The sequence below is a fragment of the Hibiscus syriacus genome, unplaced genomic scaffold, assembly GCF_006381635.1.
Source record: "Hibiscus syriacus cultivar Baekdansim isolate YM2019G1 unplaced genomic scaffold, ASM638163v2 tig00112498_pilon, whole genome shotgun sequence".
Classification (NCBI taxonomy): domain Eukaryota; kingdom Viridiplantae; phylum Streptophyta; class Magnoliopsida; order Malvales; family Malvaceae; genus Hibiscus; species Hibiscus syriacus.
The window spans coordinates 229,608-247,801 of NW_024063347.1; the positions used below are offsets into that span (position 1 = coordinate 229,608).

The window sequence follows — 18,194 nt, forward strand, 5'->3', positions numbered from 1 at the left end:
ATAAATATTAATAGTGATGAGTGAATATTGATATGAAATTTTCGATCAAATTATAAGATTTAAAGGTTTTTTTAAAATATTAATAATGAATAAACCGGGTCACATTAATCTTTTATTTATTATAAATTTAATTATTAAATCATAGCAAATTAATAGTTTAAATGAACAAAATATAAAATAAATTGGAAAAAACAGAAACATTATGTGATACGATGCGGCTCTGTTTGATGAACGCCATAAAGTTCAAGGCCAAGGCGCCGCTTCTGCTGCATTCCTTCTCTCTGCCCACAGCCAAAAGTACTCTCGCTTTTCGCGGAGTTTTAACTCCCCCAAATGCAACACCTTTATCCCTAACTAAAATCCCCAATACCCTAACCTTTATTTCCTCGCCGTTTCTCTCCTGCCGAGCAGCCATGGTACCCGCCGCCTGCGTCGAAGTCAAGGAGAAAATTGAGTTGACAGAGACGGAAAAGAAGATTTTCGATAGGCTTTTGAACACTCTTCTTCACTTCAATCTCCAAACTCAGCTTCGAGTTGCTGGTGGATGGGTCCGTGATAAGGTGATTGTACTCGCATTTCGAATAATTTATAAATTACGGCTGTCGTCTTTCTTTTTTATGGATTGTATAAGTATCATTCAGTGTTCAAGAGAAAAACTAACAAGTGAAAGAGAGAGAGAGAATGAAATTTTATGGTACGAAATCTCAACGAATGAAAGAGAGGGATGCGTGGTTATATAAAATACGGCAGCTGTGTATCTGTATTGTACCACATAACTCATAACTTGCATCCTCTGTCTGTATGAGTGCTTCATAAATGGCTTCTGACGTTTCTATAGATTTGACTTATGTTGGGTTTAATTTCCTTGGCAGCTTCTCGGAAAAGAGTGTTATGACATTGATATTGCACTTGACAACATGTTGGGTAGTGAATTTGTTAATAAGGTTCAGGAATACTTGTCATCTACAGGGGAAGTGGCACAAGGTCTTGCCGTCATTCCAAGGTACTTTCATTGTACAATAAAAATGGCATCTTTCACTGCCTTACTAGCTGAGCCAATAGACATCATATTGTTATTTTATACAGTTTTAATCTGCTTCCTTTTGTTTTAGAACTTCAGTTGGATAGTGCTTGAATAATATAGTTTTGCGAGGGTAATTTAATAATCCTCAAGGATAGCAATTAGAGTCCTGAACTAGCTGTTGTTTGTGAAGTATGGAAGGAGATCAAATTTGAATTCACTGCAGTGGATACTTTAGATAAACAAAATTTGATTTTGAAGCAATTTGCAACTTCTAGGATATTATAAATTTCATCTGGATAGTGTGTATACATTTTAATTTTTAGCTTTTATTTGCATAATAAGTTCATTGCCTTTGTGGGCTTTTCCTGATATAATTATATATTGGCTCATAGTATTTTGTTTGTTATTTTTTTATTTTTTTGCATTATTTCTGTCCATTATACAGTTTAATTTCATTTTGCAGTAATCCTGAGCAATCTAAGCACTTAGAAACTGCAAGGATGCGCCTTTTTGATTTATGGATTGATTTTGTGAACTTAAGGTGTGAAGACTATAGTGAGAACAGCCGCATCCCTACGATGGTAAGCAAATATTGATATTTAATTTCTATATAACTGTTTTTTTCTTTCCTTCCCCCCCCCCCCCAACCTGGAGGGCAAAAGATCACATATAGAAATCTTTGGTTATTATACTATATATGTTCCGTTTCTGACTTTTGAGGATTGATGGCCTTAGCCGTTAATTGTGGGTGTTGAGAATGAAGTATACTGGAACTTTACTGTTTATTAAATGATTTGTTGTTGTAGAGAAATGGATTGTTTACTTATTCTAGCAATGAAACCATATGAACCTGTTAAAGACGGTTTCATTGCTTAACACAATTTTTTTTTTGTTTCTTAATTAGTTTATATATATGGTACCTAGCTGCTACATTTATAAGTTTTTATTTACTGTTCCTTCATGTCTTGAATTAGAAATTTGGTACTGCTGAGGAGGATGCGTACAGAAGAGATTTGACCATTAATAGGTAAGTTATTTCCTTTTAATCATGAGTTATAGCTAGGAAATGATCATAATACTTCTATGAGAATCATTAGCTTTTGGAAAATGAGTAATTCAAATAATAATGCTTCTGTGAACATTTGTTTTGCCTTTTTCTTGATATCATTTGTGTTCACGGAATTAATGGAGTTTTCTCTTCACTTACCAGCTTGTTCTACAATATTAACACCAACTTAGTTGAAGACTTAACTGAAAGAGGTAATGCCTTCTGCCTACTGATTTTACTTTTTCGGATTCCGCATATTTTCGGGTTGCTGTTATGTTTCATTTTTATTCCTTCTCATTTAATAAAATACAGGACTTGAGGATCTAAAATTCGGAAGGATAGTGACTCCATTACCTCCGAAGGCAACATTTTTGGATGATCCCCTACGGGTTCTTCGAGCTATTCGTTTTGGTACTTTTTTAAATTTTCCTCTAGTGCCCTTCACCCTTTGATAGTTTATCGTGGAGGGAATGTCCTTCATTCTAGTGCTCTTTCCACCCCCTTAAATGAAATTTACTAGCGTTGCATTTTCTAACCAAGAATGCAGCATGTAAGAATTTGGAGTCGGAGGCATGGCAAGTGTTGTGGATATAAGTTGTGATTATATCAGAAATTCCAAGTCTTAGGCAGAGAAACTATAGAAAAAGTGTTGTGCTGCTGAATGAGAGCTTCTGAATTATGTTTGAATGGCTGTTTTAATTCTATCTATGAACAGAATACAGAAAATAAAATAAGTAGAATGTCGGAAATGCTTGGATTCTCAGTCTTTTGCAAAGTAGGCTGACGTTCTTGTGCTTCTAGCAACTTTCTTGTGCAATAATTGCTGCATGGTGGGTGCATATCCCGTTTGATTCCTTAGTGGGAGATCTAAAACTAGCTGATTCAATGGGAAGACAGAATAAGGGCTGCTCTACTTCTTCGTGGTGGGTGCATCCTCTTGATGGTTTCGTTAAACTTAATGTTGATGGTGCGATGGTGAGGGGTTGGGATAAAGGAGGTATAGGCGGGCTGATTAAGGACAACAGAGGTATGTTGATAAAATCGTTTTCAGAAAGGGTTGGGGGTGGGAACATGGGGCTAATCATGCGTTTATCACGCTTATTCCGAAGAAGATTAATCCGGAGACCGTGGAGGACTTTAGACCTATCAGCCTCGTAGGTAGTCTTTACAAGATCCTCTCTAAAGTTTTATCTAAGAGATTGAGTTGTTGTATTGGGGATATAATCAGTCAGTCCCAGTTTGCTTTTGTACCGGGGAGACAACTGTTGGATTGTGCTTTTATTGCGAATGAAGGAATCGACTATAGGAGAAAACAAGGGTTGCAAGGGGTTGTTTTAAAGGTTGATTTTCGTAGAGCTTACGATTCTGTGGAATGGCCAATTTTATTTAGAGCAATGGCAGAGATGGGTTTTGGGAATAGATGGTCCTCGTGGATTTCTCAGTGCCTTTCAACAGCTTCCATCTCGATACTCGTTAATGGGTCTCCTTCGGAAGAGTTTCCTATGGCCAAAGGTCTTAGACAAGGGTGTAGTCTCTCTCCTCTCCTATTAACATCGTAGGTGAGATGCTCCATTTGATGATTTCTAAAGCAGTCGACAGGGGTTTGTTCCAAGGCTTTGTCATTGGGAAATCGGAAAATTCTGCTAGGTTGTCTCACTTGCAGTTCGTCGATGACTTAACCATTTTTTGTCAAGCCTCTCTAACTCAGATCAAGAATGTGAAAAGAGTGTTGAGGATTTTTAGTATTATGGCTGGTTTGCATTTAAATTTAGAGAAGAGTAAGCTGTTTGGAATTAATATGGAGCAGGATGTACTAACAGATTGGGCAGTCCAAGTGGGCTGTTCAGTTGGTTCCTTTCCAACGGAATATTTGGGTCTTCCACTGGGTGCTAAGAAAAATTCAGAGGCTTTATGGGATCCTGTATTTAAAAACTTCAGTTCCAAACTTGTTGGGTGGAAAGCGTCTTGTTTGTCTTTGACTGGAAGGACAATATTATTGAAGTCGGTTTTAACTTCCTTACCAATTTTTTTCTTATCGTTGTTTAAAATGCCTTGCAAAATTGGTAAGAAGTTAAATTCCTTATTAGCTAATTTTCTATGAGGAGATAAGGAGGAAAAGAGGAAGATTCATTGGGTGAAATGGAGCACGGTTTGTAGGCCATTGAACAGTGGTGGTCTGGGTGTACTAGATTTGAACCTCACTAATCGGGCTCTTCTAGGTAAGTGGGTGTGAAAATTTGCCAATGATAAAAACTCCCTATGGAAAGGTGTGTTGTGTAGCAAACACAAGGTAAGTTGCAATACAATGTCCATTAGGGAGGTTACTACTCCGCAATCTTCTTGGATTTGGAGAGGTATAGCAAATAGCTTTTTGAAGAATGATTCGGAAGGTGACTGTCTTAGATCAAATGCGAGGTTGCAAGTGGGAAATGGAACATCTATTTCTTTTTGGAATGATGTATGGGCAGATGATGTTCCACTAAAGATCTTGTTTCCTAGAATTTACGTGCTTTCCCCTATTAAAGGGGGGAAGGTTGTAGAGTTTGGTAGCGTGGAACTGAGTGGTTGGGTGTGGAATGTTGAAACAAGAAGGAATTTGTGTGATTGGGAGTTGAATTAGTGGATGGATTTGATGTCTAAGCTGAAGGATATTCAACTGTCAGAGTTGGTTGAAGATTTGCTATCTTGGTCTGCAAGTGGGGATGGACTGTTTTCGGTTAAATCGTGCAGAAATACTTTTGGTAATGTGTTTGGGGGCAGTGTGCCGTGGTGTAAAGGGGTATGGCTGGGATTTGCTCCACCTAGAGTGGATGCTTTCCTGTGGCAGTTTGCTCATCAGAAAGTGGCAGTTTAACTGAGTTGGTTAAGAGAGGATTGTCTCTAGGGGATGATATCCTATGTCCTTTATGTAAGAAACAGGAGGAATCAATGCAGCATTTATTCATTTCTTGTCAAGTTTGGGAATTATAGAACAAAATAGTTAATTTCTGGGACTTATCATTCGTTATACCAAAAGACCCTCCTTCTCTTCTTTGTTCCTGGGGTGAGTTGAGGGAGAACTCGATGATTTGGAAGTTCATCTCGGGTGTCATTTTTTGGTCGATTTAGAAAGTTAGGAATGCAATGGTTTTTAATAGATCTTCTCTTGATAGGCTGTCTTTATTCTTCATTGTCAGATTCAGGCTGTCTAAATGGTTCCTAGCCAAGTTTCCTAAGATATCGATACAGGAGGATGTGCTGATTGGTAATCCATGTCTAGCAGATGGGTTTTCTCTATCAAAACGTAAAGAGTGTCATGTCATATGATGGATTCCTCCCCCAGTAGATTTTCTTAAGATGAATGTTGATGGAGCTGTTAGGAGTGATGGCTTGGGTGGTGGGCTTGGAGGTATTTTAAGAGATTGGAATTGTTGCACCCTTTTGACTTTTTCAGAGAAAGTTGCTCAAGGAAATCCTCCACTTGTGGAGTTAAAGGCTATTAAAAGAGGCATTGATTTATTTTTATCATCACGTTGGGAAGCAGTGGGTAGGTTGATTGTCGAGACTGATTGTAAATCGGCAGTAGAATGGATTCAAGCCCCGGGTTTAGCTCCTGTTTTCTTAATGTCTATAGTCTATCAGATTTCGACTCTTGTCACTGGTAAGGTACATTCAGTGAGGTGGATCCCAAGAGCGTGCAATGGGAAGGCAGACAATTTAGTAGCTAAGAGTGGGATAGGTTGATTGCAAGGAGTCAACCATGGTTTTCTAATCTACTGTGAAGGTTTTTATGGCAGGGGGTGTTTTTAAGTCTGATGTATTGTAAAGGCTTTTAAGCCAGGGGATGTTTTTAAGATTTATGTACTGTTATTGGTGTAATGGTTGTATCTTATGTAATTTTTCCATTATTAATAAAATTCAAGGCACTCTTTTCCTCCTTTCGCTGATTAAAGAGTTTATTATCAAGCTCCTTAATCAAGAAGGGGGGTTTTTAACGAGGCCTTACATTCCTATCAAAAAAAAAGAAAGGGTTGGGGGAGGTCCTCCTATAATGGCAGAACTATTGTCGATTAAGAGAGGACTGATTCTTATTGAAGAATTAGGATCTGCCCTAAGTCAGAGGGTTATTCTAGAATCGGATTCGAGTAAAACACTGAAGTGGATTAAAAATCCGAACTTATGCATCCCTATGTTTCAGTCCTTGGTGAAGGACATAGCTACTCGTATGAAAGGACAAGATATCATTTCAAGGCATGTTCTGAGAGCTGCTAATTGGGAAGCAGATAAGTTAGCTAAAGATGGTATAGGCTGATTTGTAGGTTATGTTTTTGGGTATGTTAACATGTACGAAAATGTTTGTTTTCCGTAGGGGGTTTGTTTTCAGTCTTATGTCTCAGTGTTATGTTGTATCAGCAGGTTATGGTTTTGGCTGTGTATTATTGTTTTGATTAATAAAGTAATAGACACTCTTTTCCTCCTTCCTATGTCCTTCATGTTACTGTTGCAACATGGAGGGTATGAAGGGGGTTTTTAATGAGGCATAATTTTCTATAAAAAAAGTAAAAAATAAAATAATTGCTGCATGGTCACCCTTTTCCTGTTGTTCGACCTCTGAATATACGTACACAAAAGGAGATGCATTATATGACTTTATTTTGTTGATTAGGTGCAAGGTTTGATTTCACGCTGGACAAAGAATTAAAGAAAGTTGCTGCTTGTGATGATGTCAAAACAGCTCTTGCAGCAAAAATTAGCAGAGAGCGCATTGGAACTGAAGTATGTTATTTCATGTCTTGCACTGTTGCTGCTCTGTATAAAATCATATTTTTCGGATATTCATGGTAACTTTTTCAGAATATTCTCTACCATTCTGTGTACCTTGTTAAACTTATTACTTGTTCTTTTTCCATGTTGCTTGTCTTCCGCGCAGATTGATCTCATGATCTCTGGAAACCAACCTGTTAAAGCAATCAACTACATTTGTGATTTGACATTATTTTGGGTTGTCTTCAGTCTCCCTCCGAAGGTTGAGCCTGCTGTATCAGAAGAATGCAACAGGTTTTTAGTAATTTAATAATGTTATTTATTATTCATTCTAGACATTTTTTTCTTCTTAATATTATATTTGTTTTTTTTATTGAGACACAAGTCTATCTTAACTTCATAAGTTCTTTTTTTTTATAAGAATTTCAGGCCTCATTAAAAACCCCCTTCTTGATTAATGGATCTTTTAGGAAAGCTCCTTAATTAGCGGAAGGTGGAAAAGAGTGTCTTAGGATTTTATTCATCAAAGACAGTACATAAAATACAGCCATAAGACAAAATAACAAAACCTAAAAAATTACAGAACGTAGAAAGCAAAACCCCAATGTGACTAGAACTCCCTTAAACAACACCAAAACTGACTCAACCCCAACAACCTCAATAGACCACCAACCCGACTGCAAAACCTCTAAGGCAACCTTCATTCATCATCCAATCCCCTGTTTAGCTAAAGTATCAGCCTCACAATTGCAGCTCCTCGGAATATGTCTAATAATTATCTCCCTCTCCAAGATTAGGGAAGCAATTTTCTGAACCAACGAACTAAAAAAACGAGGAGATGATGTCGGCAGCAAAATCCAATCCACTACTGATTTACAATCACTCTCTATAATTAACCTTCCCTTCCTCGCCCAATCCGACGAGAGAAAAAAGTCAATGCCTTTCTCAATGGCTTTCAGCTCAGCAAGTGGGGGAGGACCTGGTCCAACAGCGTGCGAGAAGGACCCAAGAATTTTACTTTCTGAATCTCTTAAAATGCCCCCCATTCCCCCTAGTATCCCGTCCCCACTGACTGCCCCATCAACGTTAACTTTGAAAAAATGAAGTGGAGGAGGAAGCCAGCCCTGGACCTTCATCTTTTTACGGTTCCTAGTATGGTGCTTGTCTGCAAGTGTAGGGTCCCCAACAAGGGAGTCTACCTGAATAAAGACGTCAGGGTGCTTAGCCAGGAACCATTTAGCCAATCTAAATCTACAAATGAAGAAAAGAGTATGGCTGTCCAGTTTCCAATCATCGAAAACCACCGAGTTTCTAGCCTTCCATAATGACCATAGAACTACACCCGGTATAAAGCTCCATATTAGAGAATTTGGCCTCATGTCCGACCAAGAGCACAGCAAAGAGACTGGGTCTTTAGGTAAGACTGACGAGACTTCCCATAACCTCCAAAAACTGCTCCATAGGTCCCATGCTACCAAACACGATATGAACAAGTGCTGAACTGATTCTTCCTGTTGAGCACAAAACGGATAAGAGACCTCCTCCAATGAAACACCTCTCCTTGTCAACTCCGTTCTAACTGCCAATCTTTGATGAGAGACCTGCCACAGAAAAGTTTCTACTCTTGGGGGAGCCAAACCTGACCAAACGAACCTTTTCCACTTGAAACTACCCCCTGAATTTGTAGAAAGAGTCAACCTACATGCTTTAGCGATGAACAGTCCATCTCCTTTCCCCGACCACGCCAGAAAATCATCCACCGATTCAGACAGACCAACATTTTCCAATAATGACATCAGTTGAATCCAGTAATCCAACTCCCAATCACATAGATTCCTTCTCGTTTGAATATTCCAAATCCATCTATTGCTCAAGAAACTGCCAAACTCAGAAACGTTTCCCCACTTGGTATTGGAAAGAACATAGATCCTTGGAAATTTTGATTCTTTAAAGAATCCTCATTTAGCCAAACATCGTGCCAGAATACAATAGACTTGCCATTGCCTACTTGAATCTTCGAGTGAGATCGCAAACCATGACCAATTGCATCCTCTGCCAAATAGTTTCTTGTAATACCCTTCCATATCCAAGAATCCGAAGGAGAGACTACCTTTTTTAGGTCTAAAGACAGATTACTCACATTATGTTTACTGCAAATCATGTTCTTCCAAAGAGTGTCTTTTTCATTTGCGAACTTCCATACCCATTTACCTAGCAACACTCTGTTAGCGAAATTCAGATCCAAGATTCCCAAACCTCCCTCCTCGAGGGGTTGACAAACCCTTTTCCAATTCACCCAGTGAATTCGACTTTTTGTAGAACCTTCCCCCCACAAAAAGTTGGCCATAAGAGAATTTAACTTCCTATAAACCTTACTCGGGATTCTGAAAACAGAGAGGTAGAAAATCGGCAAGGAGGACAGAATTGATTTTATCAATACCAATCTGCCCGCCATAGATAGTGTGGAAGCTTTCCATCCGGATAGCTTTTTGATGAAACCCTGAAAGACTGGCTCCCAATCAGCCTCTGAATTTCTCTTTGCACCTAATGGTAAACCTAAATATACTGTGGGCAGAACACCTACTGCGCAACCAGCCTCCTTAGCCCATTCATTTAATACGTCGTCATCCACATTAATTCCATACAAATTACTCTTCGACAAATTCAAACGGAGTCCAGTCATTAGGGTAAAAATCCTCAAGACTCTCTTAATATTGAGAATATAGGTAGGTGAACCTCGGCAAAACAAAATCAGGTCGTCAGCAAATTGTAAATGGGTTAAATTAAAGGAAACCGATCTTCCAAAAGCAAAACCCTGAAAAAGTCCCACATCCGCTGATTTCACTAACATACGATTTAACAGTTCCCCCACTAAATTAAACAAGAGAGGAGACAAACTGCATCCTTGTCTCAACCCTTTGCCCATCGAGAACTCCTCTGTAGGAGAGCCATTCACTAACACCGAAATTGACGTCGTGGAGAGGCAATATTTTATCCAGGAAACCCATCTCTCCCCAAAGCCCATGACTCTCAATAACCTAAAGATAATTGGCCATTCAACCGTGTCATACGCCCTCTGAAAATCAGCTTTGAAAACTACCCCTTTCAGCCCTTGCTTCCTCCAATAGTCTATGCCTTCGTTTGCAAGAAAAGCACAATCTAAAAGCTGTCTCCCCGGAATAAATGCAAATTGTGAAGGGCTCACAGTATCTTGAATCACCGAAACTAGTCTCCTTGCTAAAACTTTGGAAATGATTTTATAGAGACTGCCAACGAGACTTATAGGTCTATAATCTTCTATTACTTCCGGATTGTTTTTCTTTGGGATCAGAGAAATGAACGCATGATTGACCCCATGATCCGATTTTCTTCCGCAATAAAAATCCTCCATAAACTTCATGAGTTGCCCCTTCATAGTTGGCCAGAATTTCTTGAAAAAACCCATCGTAAACCCATCGGGACCTGGTGCTTTAGAACTGTCCGAAGAGAAAATAGCCTCCCTTACTTCCTCCTCTGAAAACATAACCTCCAGGCTATTCCTTTGATCTCCTCTCAATTTAGCAAATTCTAAATTCAAGTTCTCCACCTCTAAAAAATCTTTAGAGTTATAGGCTTTCTTAAAGAACTGGTAGACATAATCTTTAATCAGCACTGGATCTATCATCACCTCCCCATCCACTTTCAATGTCGAAATGGTGTTGAATCTGTTTCTGTTTACAGCACATAGGTGGAAGAACCTAGTGTTTCTATCCCCATCATTTATCCATTTCGCCCTCGACATTTGAAACCAAATACTTTCTTCAATTCTATGCAATTTCCAGAGCTCTTTTCTGGATGACAGAAGCTGTTCCCAGTCAAAAGTAGAAAGCCCACTGCCTTGCGCCTTAATTTCCAAATCATTTATTTTGCTCTCCAACCCTGTAATAGCTTCAGATATCCCCTGTTTATTTCTGAATGGCCATTCCTTGATACGTTTCTTAGTTCCCTTTAATACACTGTAAATTCCTCTTCCTCCTCTATCTTCAACCCGATCTGACATTGCATTCTGAACCATATCTACAAAACCATCTTCCTCCAGCATATAATTAAAGAACCGAAAAGGTTTAGGGCCCCATTTTTTCACATCTTCAACCAATAGTATCGGGTTGTGATCAGAGAGAGATCTAGGAAGCAATTTCTGAACAGACTTGGGGAAGCAGCTTAAGAAGCTGCTACTCAATAAGAACCGATCAAGCCTTACCCAAGTAGTGCTTTCTCTATTATTACCCCAAGTGAAAGTGCCACCTGCCAAAGGAAGATCTATTAAATTTGATTGTTGTAAGAAATTCCTTAGCAGACCCATTGAATGCCAATTTTGTGAGGCACCAATCTTCTCCTCTTGGTCAAGATAAGCATTAAAATCTCCCCCGATGCAAATTGGCAGATTAACAGAGTGAACATAACTCAACAGTTGCCTGAAAAACTCATTTTCTTCCTCTACAGAAGGACCATACACATTAATAATAACGCATTCTACTTTAGACATCTTGAACTTCCCTGTTAACACATGAAATCTACTTTGATTATACACCTTGCTTACCTCATAAGTATTTTCATTCCACAAACACAACAATCCACCGGCTGACCCATCCGCTGGCTGGAAACTTTCTCCCATCAGCAGCTTTCCTCCTAATTTCCTTCTAAGCCCCTTCTTGTTTTTACTCAGTTTTGTCTCCTGTAAAAGCAATATGACCGGTTTGTTCTTATTTACAAGTCTCGACACCCCTCTAATTTTTTCCTTTCTTCCTAAGCTCCTAACATTCCACGAAATAATATTACATTCCAACATATACACTTCAAGCCCAAACCTTCGAGGAAGCAAGTAACTGACTCACTTAGCAGCTTCATTTGCCACCCCTGCCCCTTCCTCCATCTTCCTAATTTTATCAATAAAAGCCTCCCTCCCTTCCTTGAAAGAAATGCCTAAACTCTGACAGACTTCCCAAGTATTCAATGCTTCCTCAAGAACTTTAGAGAAGGAACAAGAGTAGACTGTAGATACATATGCATTAGCCAGAGCTTCTGAGATTAAACCTCTTCTCTTCTTTCTGTATTTTCTTCTATTCCTAGAAGCAATATCCTGATCTGCCATCCCACTTACTGGAGAAATGCTGTTAGTAATAGGGCCCATAGGCTTGTTATGACCATGGGCAGAAACAATAGTATCCTTATCCTGACCCCTAACCCCTAACCCCTGAAGCTGATGAAAATTGCTTAGAATTATGAAGTACCAGCCTGTTCTGACTGTGCCTATGAATATTTGCTGAACATAACCAAACTCGTCTTGTTTTTGACCTTCTGTAGACCCTCGCAAAACGTCTGCCACCCCTCAATCCTTCGGAAGTCTTACTTATTGACAGGCCTTTAGATACCTGATATCCTAATCTCCATCTCCTACAACTCTTCACCTTTGCATTTCTGTTGACCTTATTAGACTTACTTCCTTTGTCACCCATATCAAAAACCTCTACTTCCTGAATGCCTTCATTCTCTTCCTCTACCATGATAGTATTGTTCTCCTCATATGTTTCAGAATGTGTTTGGTCCTGTAAATGGCTTTCATTGTCCGCAGGACATCGCTGGGCTAGTGAAACACACCCATACTGCTCAGGCCCAAACACCTTAGATCTACCCGTTTTATAGTTAATCCCACAATCTTTGACAACTTTATCTTGTCCCGAGGAGCCACCTTCCACTCTGAACATCTTTTTCCTTCCAACAGCTAGAACACCTAACACTTTCTGCTTACTTTTCGCCTCACCTAGTACTGTCCCCTCATCCCAATGGTCAGCCCCTGTAATATTATTGGCTTCCACGTTTAAATTCAAATTATCATCGGTCATTGTGTCATCCCCATGAGAAGCACCTTTAGCCTGTGCTTCTTGTCTATTCTGAGCATCTGACATCTTCTGGAAATTCAACTGCCCTTGCTGACCTTCTCTATCATCCCTTTTGCTCCCTTCCGATGAAGTCTTCTCCCTGGTCAACTCGTTCTTCCACAGAGCCTTCTTCTACCTCCCCCTCATCAAGCTCGGGAAAGAATTCATCACAGCCTTCCACTTTAATCTTAATAATAAAAGATCTACCATAAGTATTAATAATTTCCTGGGGCGGAATATCGAACGGGCTTTCCACTCTTAACAGCAAATGAGCCACCCTGCAGTCCACTTTTTGAGCCGTTTGATCCTGAATCTTCACTAACTTTCCCCATCTCGCAGCCAAACTAGAAAAGAATGAAACTGACCAGCAATTTAAAGGAACACCCATCAAGGATACTGCACAGAAAGGTAATGGAACGCCCTTCTCCTCCATGACAGGCTCCAGCCTTTCAAACCAGAAAGACAATGCCTCCCATTTGTCCTCCACCGCTGCGATTTTCTCCTCCACAGACTTAAATACAATCAGACATGCATTTCTCGCAAAACCCCACCTTATCACCTTGACATTAAAACCCTCAGTCCTTAAACCTCTTTGCACAAGCTCAACTTCGAAAATCTGCTTGCATATACCAGTTAGAGATGATCTTAACCAAGTCCTTTCTTCCATTGGAATATGAACTTCCAAAGGCTTCTTAACCTCCCTCGTATCTCCACATATATTCCTCTGCTGACCCTCAGTATTATCCCTTCCCACTACCGCATCCTTGTAAGATCTTCCATCATGATATTTACTTACTCCCTCCTACTCGCCTCAACTTGGACTGTTGATATGTTCCCTCTCGGCTCCACTTCGCTGGCAACTCCGCTCCCCACTCCTTTAGCTCGCTCTCAGCCATGCGGATTACTTCTCTTCTGGTATTTCGCAATCGACACCGATATCCTCCTTCCATCTACCACAACATTATTCATCCTATCCTTTGCATTGAACAGATCCTCCTTACAAGCAAAATGCACAAAAGCGAATGTATAATCCTTGTACTTTGGTCTCCTATTAACGAACGGAATAAACACTTTGATCACCTTGCCAAAATAGCTAAAACGTTCCCATAAAACGCTTCTATGCACTCTCCTACTAAGATTATCTATGAAAGCTACCCATGCTCCTTCTCCAGGCAGTGCTCCGCCTCTGTCAGAAGAACCCAAACCAAGCTCCACGTTCGCTCTCTCACTAGTTTTCTCACTCATGTTTTTCTTTATTCACTCCTTAATGTATTTAACTTCATAAGTTCTTGTTTAATAGTCAAATAGAATTATACCAGTTATCTTTTAATAATCAATTGGAGGATGCATGTCAAGTGCCACAAATTGACAAGATATTAAGTTGCACTTCTTTAAATATGGGGGATAGATTAAATGATTCAAGGTAACTAAGATATAATATATTAAGTCGCATTTCTCTAAGTCTAGAGAGAAAAAAATTGAGGTACTTGTGACAGACATAGCATGTGTTCATGACCATGATTTGTCCAGACAATATAGCTTGAGTTTGATCTTTGGCTGGTGCTTGCTTTATCTGTAGTTGGTTTGGGGTGGGTGGAAGCTGACGTTTGTAGATACTGTTTTTTAGTGGGCCATAAGAATGCCCAATTGTACTGAGCAAATATAGTTGAGTTTTGTTTTTGGCTGGTGTTTGCTTTATCTGTAGTTGGTTTGGGGTAGGCAGAAGCTGGCGTTTGTAGATATTGTTTTTAGTGGGCCAGAAGAATGCCCAAGTGTACTGAGCATTCTTTTTGAAATTTCTGAGTTTCCTACTCAAGTATTGTTCCTTTCACAACTATACAGGCTTTCTGCTGCCTATTTGGATGCTTCGTGGCAACTTATTCAACTTATTGGATGCTCCAACTTTGATGTGAGTAATGGAAGTGCTAAAAGTTTTTTTTTCATTCTCCATGCAGCTTCTATCATCCTCACCTGGCAGCAGGTTCATTTTTTTTATTTGCCTATTTTCCTCTGTGTATTTGTTCTCTTATCTTCTGAGTTATGGAATGTGAATTGTAGGATGAACAGAGAAGGCTCTGTCTGTACTCTGCTTTATTTCTTCCATTGCGCAGTACCACATACAAGGATCGTAAAGATAAAATGGTACCAATCCTGCTCCTTCCATAAGCTTCTATGCATGAAGACTTTATTCTTTCTTTTTGGTATCACTTTTTTTGTTTTTTATGTATAGCATTGTGCAAGATTTTGATAGGGTTCTATATATAATGCAGTTGATTATTATTTCTACATATTGGACACTTGCACTTACTGAAAAGTATTTGTTGAATAAGTTGTTCTTCATCCTGCTTGGTTTATATTGTTTAAACTTTTTTTGTTTATGATAAATCCATGAGTTGCTGTTATGACTCTAAACCTGTATAACTGGGCTGCAGATTCCTGTGGTCAATTACATTTTCAGGGATTCTCTTAAACGAAAAGCCAGTGATGCTGACACAGTGAGTCTAGATTTCCTCCTGATTTCCTTTCATATTGCTTTTTTTTTCTTATGATTGATTCATTATAAGCTGAATTGACAGCCTTCTTTTAGCATTCATTACATATCTCTTTGCTTTGTAGGTCATAAGCATCCACAAATCATTGGAGAAATTCTTGTCCTTGATTCCTTCTCTTTTATCAAACGAGGATGTCCAAATCACTGAGGTTGGCTGGGGAGAAGAATTTTATGTCCCTGTTACTTCAAAATTGCGGGTATTGACAGGTATCTATTTTCAAATTTTCAGTGTAATTGTTTTCTCTTCGAAGATAGATTTACCAGAATAGTTCATTATAAGTCGGTTCTTCAGAAAGCCGACTTTTCGTTATATAACCATCTAGTGAGAATTGATATATTTTACATGTACTACTATAATTATATATATATATATATTTAATAATAGCAGTATTTTTTTAAATATGAAACATCAAAACTGGATAAAAAGTGGCTGGGGAACATTTTTTCTTTTGGATTCAATCTGTTTAGGATATTTATGCTTTCTCATAATTAGTTATTTCTATTGAACACTTCACTCATCTTTACAGGTGTTTGTCTATCAACTTGGTTTTCTTTTCACTGTTAGAACAGTTCAACAGCTGGAGTGTTTTTTGGATTTTACTGTGGTAATTTATTATTCTTATACATACAGGGTTTCTGCTCAGAGAAATTAAAGATTTTTGGCGAGTTGCTTTGTTGATGTCTACATTGCTATATCCCACTGATATTGATTGCAGTAAGGATATTATAAACAAGCACTTTCAACTGGACAAGAAAAAAGGCATCTTTAAGTCTGTCGATAATGCCATTGTTAAATTAGGTATCAACGTTCTCTCTTTCCTATTTGTAAGTTTTATGTTCAATCCTTGCAGCAACTCCTATTCCTGGTCTATTTAATTAAGAGGTTAAACAATCCCTTGGGTTTTGTTTATTCATGTGAATTATAATCTTCCACATAGACCTTGTTCTTAGTGTTCCCTAGCATAAGAATAATCATGCTTCTTCTATTCTTGCTTCACTCACGTAGTTCTTACTTCCCTGATTTTGTTTTATATTAAATGATTACAAGACCTAATGTCTGGTTGCTGACTATGATTTTGTTTACAAATATCAAACATAAAATTATTTTTGCATTGTCATCCAGACAGCCAGAAGAGAGTTTTATTTTCTTTCTCATTTATAAATTTTGTTCATGGTCCAAGCACCGCCTCTCTATATCTTCTGATGTCTGATGGTCAATTAATATGTTCAAGCTGGATTGCGAGCATCTGCCTTTCAATTTTTGCATGAATGCAGGTCTTGAGAAAGTTTGGGATTTAAAACCATTGGTTAATGGGAAAGACATCATGAATGTTTTGCAGCTTAAAGTTGGAGGGCCACTTGTTAGGGAATGGGTAGGGCATAATCAGCTGTCCTATATATATTATATACATAATCTAGAACTTGAAATGCTAATCTGTTCCTTCCTTGGCAGCAACAAAAGACTCTCTCATGGCAGCTGGCACACCCTTCTGGGACTGCAGAGGAATGTCTTGATTGGATGAAGGAAACACATTCGAAGCGCATAAAGATGGAGTAACTGATCGATTCTTTGCTATTTTCTTCAGTAAAAGACTAGGTGGTAAATTTTTTCTGATTAGTGTTGGATGTCTCAAATAAAAGGAATAGTTGGATATGAAAATTTATGTTGCTCCAAAATAATTGATCTGTACATAAAGCACAAGGTTAGATCCATAAGCAATTTGTCTATGTTCTAATCTTATTTTCAGTTTTAATTAAGCTAGTTTACTTGAATTCTTCATTTTAGTTCCCTAAATTACTAGTGTTAGACACATATTCCAACAGGTTGAAGTATCGAGATAGTCTTATTGTATTACTAATTTGTACTCTATTTCTTTTTATGTTATCAGAGTTTACCCTTGATCTCTGGAATAAGAGTCCAGGCACTTAATATAAGTTTAAATTGCACTTTTGACTTAGGGATTGGCTAGATGCTTCAACCTATTCCTATTCCTATTCCTAATCCTATAGTTATGTCATAACACTAGTATAGGAAAATGGAGTTGGTTTGATGAGTGTAGTTGATTGCCTTCTCTGCTCCTTTGACTTGCCTACTTTCCCTTACTGACTTCACCATTTCCTTTTGATTTTTTCTTTCTTTTTTCATTTTAATGCTTTAAAAAGAATTAATTTCGATATTCTAATGTTAATTCTTGGTATGGCCTTTTCGTTTTTGTTTTACGAACTGTGCAAAATTTGTTTCGGTTGCTATGATATGATGACAGTGGAAATAACTGCAAATAGATTGTTTGATAAATGGGAAACTTCTATGATAATATACTTAAAAGTAAGTCAAAGTAGATAAAAAGAAAGGCAAGTGTTAAGTTGATCCATATCTATTTATCATCTTCAACACTTTTTCATAGTACAAATTTATCAGATAACTTTTATTATAAGTTATTAAATATATTTAAAAATTAAATGATTGAATATATGAATTTTCAATTGAATAAATTTTCTGACAATTTATCAAATAAAATCTTATTTTATTTAAACAAAAAGTGGTTAACTTACGTTGTTGGGGCCAGATAATAGTCTTGTTTGATTGGTACGGAGATTGAGAATTAATTCCATAGATTATTTCGTGAATGATTCTGAATATATTGATAAATTGTCGTTAAAGGAGATCTAATTATGAAGAGTTGTCTACCTTTCATGATTAAGAGATGTTTCGTGATGAATGTTACTATGAAACGATAAACTATCACAACGATAGAGAAAATTGTGTCATAGAAATAGAAGAACAAACTTACCATAAAAGTAGATAAAAATCAATGCTTTAAGAATATGTAAAAACGAAAATAAAACAAAGAAAGAAGAAAATAAGAACAAGCAAGACGATGACACTTGCAGTTTATTTTGAATATACAC

General features: G+C 38.0%; 1 protein-coding gene across 1 annotated transcript; it reads left to right on the forward strand.

The window, feature by feature from the left end:
• Nucleotides 1-212: 212 nt before the first annotated feature.
• LOC120180517 (tRNA nucleotidyltransferase cca2-like) lies at nucleotides 213-17,087 on the forward strand. Its single transcript, XM_039185832.1, has 15 exons — nucleotides 213-560; nucleotides 873-1,003; nucleotides 1,488-1,605; nucleotides 1,999-2,051; nucleotides 2,235-2,284; nucleotides 2,385-2,483; nucleotides 6,718-6,827; nucleotides 6,982-7,109; nucleotides 14,576-14,642; nucleotides 14,792-14,875; nucleotides 15,166-15,228; nucleotides 15,350-15,491; nucleotides 15,916-16,083; nucleotides 16,560-16,657; nucleotides 16,738-17,087. Exons 1-15 carry the CDS (start codon nucleotides 213-215, stop codon nucleotides 16,840-16,842), a joined length of 1,764 nt encoding a protein of 587 aa, XP_039041763.1. The 3' UTR covers nucleotides 16,843-17,087.
• The last annotated feature ends 1,107 nt before the right edge of the window (nucleotides 17,088-18,194 follow it).

Bases quoted from the DNA above. Each gene is read 5' to 3' on its own strand.
- LOC120180517 (XM_039185832.1), top strand. From the start codon at position 213: ATGCGGCTCTGTTTGATGAACGCCATAAAGTTCAAGGCCAAGGCGCCG. The intron at 1,606-1,998 runs GTAAGCAAATAT...GTCTTGAATTAG, and splicing joins ACAGCCGCATCCCTACGATG to AAATTTGGTACTGCTGAGGA. The intron at 14,643-14,791 runs GTGAGTAATGGA...TGTGAATTGTAG, and splicing joins TTGGATGCTCCAACTTTGAT to GATGAACAGAGAAGGCTCTG.